The following is a 7,655-nucleotide window of genomic DNA, read 5'->3' as shown; positions in this document are numbered from 1 at the left end:
CATGGGGAGGACAAAATAACGGCATGCTTGACCCCAGAGACTGTGATGCAAGCTGATGCTGTCCCACAGGCTGGAGCCGTCAGCCAGCAGCCCCAGGAGGGAAGTGGCCTGGGAAAGGGGCTCCCTGTGACCGTCTGGCACAGCCTGAGCACGCAGAGCTCGGCCAGGCCGGCACGCTTGGCCACAAGTGTGAGAAACTGCCTCACAAACGAGCACAGCACCACCCTAAAGCACTTGGGTGGTTCCCTTGGAGGTGGGAACCCAGTGATTTTCCTCTGGAATCGCAAAGCGATTGCAAAAGGATGCTGACCTTGCACCCACCACGACTTGGACAGGGAGGAGAAGCTGCCTGTTGTCCCACTCTCCCAGGCTTTGAGGATGCACAAAAGCAGGGAATGTCTTGGCCCAGTGTAGCAGGCACAGGGCCTGCTAGGGCCCCGTGGAAGGCAGAGGCCTAAAGATAGGAAATGCCAAGTCATGGCAAGCCCCTGTCTTCTGCCTTTTGGACCCCTGCTTATCTCTCTGTAACCCCATAGGTCACTTCTCCTTAACCCCTGCTATTGGACAATTTGGGATCCCCCTATACCCTATATAGTTTTAGCCCATTCTGGTTAGAAGAGCTGTCACTGGAACCCTTTGCAGAACATCCAATAAAGGCATTGCTGCTGAATGCCACAATAGCCTTCTCCTCTCTTGCCCTGAGTCTGCCAGCCTGCCTGCAGTACCGTGCAAGCTAGGAGCTAGAATCACAAAGAGCTGATAATCACTAAAAGAGCTGATATCCCTTAAACTTGCTAAGGTTGCCAGTGGCTAAGAGCTGCTTGGGTTTTCGGGAGGCTGCCCCCATAAAAGACTGAGCTATCCGGACCGTGCAGCCTGCTCGGGGGCAAACCTGCTCCCAGCAGGAGGCTGGAATAGCCCAGCATTAACCCACCTTGGGAAACCTATCCGGCTTTGCTATTCCCCCCACCCTGCTCCTGCCCTGCCACCCGTCTCCCCCCACAATGACCACTCCAGGAGGCAGGTTTGGCTCCAGCAGGTTTTATCTCTAGAGGAGAGGAGCAGCGCCGCGGGCAGTGCAGGGTCCGGGGGTCACGGAGCAGCGGTGAGGTGACAGACACGGTGCCCACAGCCACGCGGTGACGGTCGCAGCCAAGCGTCATGCAAGGGGACAGGGGCTTGCCAGGACCCCCGTGCTCAGCCCTCGAGACCCCCACGGGGGATGGAGCTCCACAGGGGCACCCAGAAGCCCCATGGAACTGCTCCGACCCACTCTGGAATGGCTCCGCATCCTCCCTGCTCCCCTCCCGCACGTGGGGCACGCGACTACAAGCAGCAGCAGTTGGCTCAGGCGGTCAAGCCACTAATCAAGGACTCAAAATACCCCATGATTAAATAATAATAAACTATTAAGGAAAAATTAAGGGTCTGGGCTGTGCGGCTGGGCTCAAGCATCTCTTCTGCATCCGCACAGGGACCAGAACCCGCAGCAGTGATTGTGCCATTCTGGAACACAGCACCAGGCTCTGCCTGCTGTATGGGGTCGATGGCAAAGCTACAGGGCTACTGAGAACAGAGGGGACACAGTGCTCCCCCAGCAGCACATGGGCACAGAGAGGACATGGCGGGGGCTATGGGCCAGGCTGGTGGGACTAGAAGCCCTTCTCGATGCTGAGGGTGCGACGGGTGACGTGCTCCATCTGGCCCGAGATGTACTCGGTGAGGCTGATCTGGTAGTTGGCGAGCATCTTCAGCATCAGCCGTAGGTTCAGCCACCACTGCTCCTGGGGCAGCCTGTGCCTGTGCAGGGGACACAGCTCTAGAGCAGACACCCCGGGAAGGTTCCCCCAGGAGCCAGTGAACCGCTGGGGCATGGGGACTTACTCAAAATCCGTGACTTTCTTGAGTTCTGTCACAGGGCTGAAGGCCACCACCTTCTTCCGCAGCCCGATCACACAGGCAGTGTCTCCAGAGTTGGCAAACACACGTCCTGGGAAGGGGACACTGCTGACCTTGGCCACCTCACTGGGGGCCAAGCCTGGAAGCCTGGAGCAGCAGCCACCAGCCTTCCCTACCCCCTGTGGGATCCCCAGCCCTCGGCTCACCCTTGCTGTAGACTTGCTGCAGCTTCTCTGACATCCACAGCACCGCCTTCACTCCCAGCTTGGTCCCGTAGTTCCGGTCAAAGGGGGTTGGGGCTCCCCCCTGGGGACAAAGAAATGGGGATGTCAGGCCTTGCCCCAGCTCTCAGGGCCAGCAGGGCCCATGCCACCCTGTCCCCTGTACCTCTGTACCTGCTGGAGGTGGCCCAGGACATTGATCCTGCAGTCAAAGATGCCTTTGCCCTCAGAGGAGTAAAGGTTGTAGAGGAACTCGGTGGTGTAGTGCTCGTGGCACTTCTCATTGCTAGGGAGCAGAGGAAGGTTTTGGGGGGCTCCTCCCTCCCCTGGCATGCCCAGGAGGTCCCCCTTTTTTCCCATAACACTTTTTCTGTGGTGTTTTGTTCTCCCTGAGGCCCAGAGCCCCAGTCTGTGTCCCCAGGGGGACCCTGGGGCTGGGGTGGGATGGCAGCGGAGGCATCCAGTGTCCCCAGGGCCAAGTGCCAGATCTCACCATGCCCAGGACCCCCCTCTGGCCACGGGAAGGGCTCAGCTCCAGCCTTGCTCCCTGCCACAGGGCTGGGGTTTGCAGTGATTGTCCCCAAGTACCCCCAACTCACCGCAGCACCAGCCCTCTCTGGATATCCGTCTTCATTTTGTCAGTCAAGTGCTCCACGTTGGCCTGCAAGATGAACACCGAGATGCCAGCAGCCATCCCACAGCTGTCCTGTCCTGACATCAACCCAGCACGGCTATGTCCTGCAGCTCCTGCCCTGCTCTGGAGCCCTCCCTTGCCCTGTTTTCCTTCTCATTTTAGCCAGAGAGCCTCTCCTGCCCGCCCACCTTTAAGTCGTGGATAGTGAAGGGATCTTCATAGACGTAGGCGGCGTCGGCGCCCACGGCGATGCCGGTGACCGTGGACAGGTACCCGCAGTAGCCCCCCATGGTCTCCACAATGAACACGCGGCGCTTGGTGCCCGAGGCTGACTGCTTGATGCGGTCACAGCTCTGCGCCCAAACAAGGGGAGGTCACACCAGGGAAAGCCACCTTTGCTTCCCCAGCACGAGACACTGGCCACTCCAGGCCGTGATGGAAGGTGGTGGAGCACAGGGAGCTGTCCCTGTTGGGTCCCTCACCTCCATGGCAGCATTAACAGCCGTGTCGGAGCCCAGGCTGAAGTCGGTGCCGGGCACGTTGTTGCTGATGGTGGCGGGGATGACGCACATGACGATGCAGAGCTCCTCGTACTGCCCGCGGGCCTCCACCAGCTGCAGCACCCCCTCGTACGCCTGCAAGCAGCCGAGGGATTGGGAAATGCTGGCCCTCTCTGCAGCCAGATCCACATCCCAGAAAGATTCCTCTGGGATGCCCACAGCCCGGCCCCCAATCGAGGATTCAACCACACCTCAAAGCCCCCGATGACCAGCAGCCCCTGGATGTTGAATTTGCGCACGTTCTCCACGATCTTCTCCATGCAGGTCTTGGGCAGCGTCCTGTGGTGGGGAAGGGGAGCAGACAGTGGGGTGAGGATGGTGGGGACACCCTTTCCCTATGTCCCTGTCCCCAGGGCTGCACTCACCGCTTGGTGCCCAGCATGGAGCCGCCACGGCCCAGCCATCCTGCCACGTCATGCCAGCCCACCTCGCGGACCTGCGGGCACCAGCCACAGGTTACGGGTGGGAAGAACCCCCCTCCCCCAAGCCCAACCCCATCCTGCAGGACATCCCAGGCTCAGGGTGCCCCTTACCTGCCCCTTGGCCAGGCCCTCGAAGCCATCGTTGACCACGTAGATGGTGTGTCCCTGGCAGATGCCGATGCACACGGCTGAGCGCACCGCAGCGTTCATGCCGGCGGCCGGCGCTCCCACGTTCAGAATGGCCATGCTAAAGGGGCTCTGCGGGGACAGGGATGGGAACAGCACATCCCCACATGTCCCCAGGGTGGGGATGGTGCACCCTGCTGCTCCCCGTCACCCCTCACCTTCTCCTGAGCTGGCTTCTGGTGCGCCAGCAGCTTGTAGATGTTCCAGTTGTTCTCAAAGCTCCTGCAAGGACACGGTGATATGTCCCCAAGGCACATCTGGGAGAAGGGGAAGCCTCCCCGCTGCCCCTGTGGTGTGACTGGGGACACCCTTCTGGCTGCAGGAGCCAACAGCTTCCCCAGAAGGAGAAGCCCCTATCCAAGAGGGGGATGTCTCCCCCAGTCCTGGTCCCTGCTCCTCACCTTCCACGGAGCTGGATGGCTTCATCAAACCTCTTCTCATCCATGGCCTTCTGCACATCCTTTGTCTTGAGGAGGGAGAAAGATGCAACACCATAACACCCACATTCACAGGGAGGGGGGTGAGACCCCCACCCAGCTTCCCTGGTACTCACCACCTGGACACACTCCATGAGTGGCAGCCGCACCGACTGGTTCCCGGAGTGGCTGACCACGCAGGCCGGGGTATCCGGAGTGGCCTCCAGCAGCGCCATCACTGCCTCCATCCCCATCTTGCTGCTCTGCAAAGGGACAGGGGCACCAGTGACACTGGGGCCTACCAGTGCCAGCTGGGTGGGATGCTCAGGGATACTCCCAACAGCCTTGGAAACCATGTGGCTGCTGATTCACTGCTGGAATGCTGATGGTTTTATTTAAAAATCCATGAAATTTGGAGTAAATGAGGAGAAATGGGCGCACAGCTTTGCCCAGCACAGCAGGGCTGAGCCCATCTGAGCCTCACCCCTTTCCACTGGGCAGCGGGATGGCAGGAGCGGGGTTCCCCCTCTCTGTGTCCTCCCCTGCACCTACCAGCACGCGGTCAAAGGCGGACGGGGTCCCTCCACGCTGCACGTGGCCGAGGACGGTGACCCGTGTGTCGAAGCCCAGGCGTTGCACCACCAGCTGTGGGGAAGAGGGGACACCACGTTGGGGACCCACCGGCGTCCGTGGGTGCCAGGGTGGTGCCGGGGCAGTCCCTTACGTCCTTCACGTAGTTGGAGGAGATGGGTTTGCCGCTGCGGTCGATGGCGCCCTCGGCGATGATGATGATGTTGAGCCGCGAGCCCCGGCTGCGCGTCTGCCACGAGGGGAGGACAAACGGCCACCACGGCTGTGTGAGCACGCTGCCCTCCTCTTCCCGCCCTCTGTGCTGCCCCGGGGGTGGCTCAGGTCACAGGCAGCTGAGCCCCCAAGCCAGCGCTGCCCCTGGCACACGAGGGCTGGATTTGCGCTCGGCTGAGTGCCCCGGCTCACAGGGACAATGGCGGCAGCTCCCGAAGCAGGGGCCGGGCACGGCTGCAGGGCTCAGCCTGGGCCCCCACGGGGACTCCCCAGGGGAAACAGGGCATGGGATGAGATGGCAGGAACCTCCCCTCACCTCCCCGAGCCTCTCGCACATGAGGTCCTCCCAGCCGTCCTCCGGAGGGGATTCAGGGATGAAGAGCCAGTCAGCGCCCGAGGCCAGGCCGGACACCAGTGCCAGGTACCTGGGGGGACACAGAGGTGGCAGCACTGGCCCTGAAATGTGGCATCCCATCCGACCAATGGCTTCTCCACCCACGGGGACTTACCCGCAGTGGCGACCCATCACCTCCAGCACGAACGTCCGCTGGTGGCTGCAAGGACACGGGTGAGAAGAGAAGGTGGGTGGGTGTGTGGGTGCGATGGCCAGGGCGCTGCAGCCCCCAGTCCCCCGTCCCCCTCACCTCTGTGCCGTGGTGGTGATGGCGTCCACGACCTCCATGATGCGGTGCAGCGCCGAGTCGGTGCCGATGGTCATGTCGGTGCCACAGAAGTCATTGTCGATGGAGCCCACCAGCCCCACGATGTTCAGGTGGCAGTTCTTCCTCGCCACCTCCTCGCTGATCTGCCCTGGGGGGGTCACGGCCACCACACTGGTTATTTCAGGGTGCCATCATGGGGCTGGAGTCCAGGCCGCCTTGGGCTCACAGCACTGGGGTGACCCTCCAGACCTCACCACCCCCAAAGAGGGGCTCACGCACCATCTCGGACCAGCTCCTCGAGCAGCCCAGCCCACTCGGAGCGGAAGATGTCGGCGCCGGTGAGGCTGCCGTCCCCGCCGATGACGCACAGGTTGGTGATGCCGTGCTCCACCAGGTTGCGGGCGGCGCGGAGCCGGCCCGCCCGCGTGGTGAAGGCCTTGCAGCGGGCACTGCCGATCACCGTCCCGCCCTGGGGACAGAACGGGACACGGGGCTTGTCACACACCTTTGGGGGGCTGGGAGCTGCAGTCCCGTGGCCCCATGGTGGCCCTCACCAGCTGGATGATGTTGGAGACGCTGAGCCAGTTGGCTTGTTTGATGTTGTCACCCCCCTCCACCAGCCCCTCGTAGCCCTGTGGAGAAGCAGAGGGTGGAGGTGAAAGGTACCCTGGCACAGGGGGGGTGGGTGGATCCCCCCAGCCATGATGGGGAGCAGGGGGGGAACCCCAACCTCGTAGATGAGGAAGACCTTGGCTCCCACGTATATCCCCATGCGGGTGACAGCGCGGACAGCGGCGTTCATACCTGGAAAAGTGATATGTGAGCTGGAGCATTCCCAAGGGATACCGCGCCCCACGGCGGATGGGATCCTACAGGTGACCCTGAGGTGGCCCTTTGAGCGGGGGAAACCCCATGGGACCCCGCACCCCACAGGGAATGCGATCCGATAGGTGACCCTGAGGTGTCCCCTTGAGTGGGCGGGGAGCCACGTGGGCTGAGACCGGCGAAACTCAGCGCACAGCTGGGCACGAGAAACTGCCCGGGACCGAGCGAGTTGCTTATCTCGGGAGGGACGGGGATGGGGACAGGGACGGGCACACCCCCTCCGTGGGGCTCCCCCCGTGGGGCCCCTGCCCTCCCACGGCCCGAGGGTCCCGGGGACGGGGAAGCGGCGCGGGCACACGGCAGGGGGGTTCCCATCCATCCGCCCGCCCGGGGAGCGGCGCGGGCCGCGGGCTCCGGCCCCAGGCGGTCGCGGTCACGGGCACGGACACGCGGGGACACCGCGGGCCCCGGGCTGAGCCCCCCGCCCCGCCGGGCGCACCTTGCGCGTCGCCGCCGCTGGTGAGGACGGCGATGGCCATCCCGGCCCCCGCCATCCGCAGCCGCTCCAGCTCCGCCGCCGCCGCCATCGCTGCGCTCCCGGTGCCGGCGCCGCCGCCGAGGACACGCCCCGGGACACGCACGGACCGGCGACACGCCCCGCGACACGCCCCGACCCAGGGGACACGCCCCGGGACACGCCCCGGGACACGCCCCGACACAGGGGACACGCCCCGGCCGCCGCCACGGGGCGACCGACGGCGGGACACGTCGCGCCGTGTCGCGACATGGTGCGCTATTACATCGTGCCGGGCAGTGGGGACATGCCCCGCCGTCCCGCACCGCGCCATCCTGCGGGAGGTCCGTCCCTGAGTCCTGAAGGATTTGGTTGATGGAGCTGCCCAGCCGCTCTCCAGGATATTTGGAAGGTCCTGAATGTCCGGTCAGGCCCCAGGTGCCTGGAAAAAAAAGGAGTCCTTGTCCCGATGTTCAAAAAGGGTGGAAAGGAGGAGCCTGGGGCGCGGAGCT

At 63.4% G+C, this 7,655-nt stretch overlaps 1 protein-coding gene across 1 annotated transcript; it reads right to left on the bottom strand.

Moving 5' to 3' along the window:
* Window positions 1-1,025: 1,025 nt before the first annotated feature.
* PFKL (phosphofructokinase, liver type) lies at window positions 1,026-7,255 on the bottom strand. Its single transcript, XM_030954185.1, has 22 exons — window positions 7,129-7,255; window positions 6,535-6,608; window positions 6,359-6,436; window positions 6,084-6,273; window positions 5,787-5,952; window positions 5,652-5,696; window positions 5,459-5,567; window positions 5,063-5,158; window positions 4,891-4,983; window positions 4,476-4,601; window positions 4,324-4,388; window positions 4,081-4,144; window positions 3,848-3,994; window positions 3,680-3,750; window positions 3,506-3,593; window positions 3,237-3,389; window positions 2,943-3,107; window positions 2,720-2,781; window positions 2,295-2,406; window positions 2,106-2,205; window positions 1,885-1,990; window positions 1,026-1,800 (listed from the first exon to the last, which is right to left on the bottom strand). The coding sequence occupies exons 1-22, from the start codon at window positions 7,214-7,216 to the stop codon at window positions 1,653-1,655; spliced, it is 2,346 nt and encodes a 781-aa protein (XP_030810045.1). The 5' UTR covers window positions 7,217-7,255; the 3' UTR covers window positions 1,026-1,652.
* Between the last annotated feature and the right edge of the window lie 400 nt (window positions 7,256-7,655).

Source organism: Camarhynchus parvulus, chromosome 9, assembly GCF_901933205.1.
Source record: "Camarhynchus parvulus chromosome 9, STF_HiC, whole genome shotgun sequence".
Classification (NCBI taxonomy): Eukaryota; Metazoa; Chordata; class Aves; order Passeriformes; family Thraupidae; genus Camarhynchus; species Camarhynchus parvulus.
Note: the sequence above shows the minus strand (reverse complement) of the source record. Positions and strands in the feature narration are given on the sequence as shown.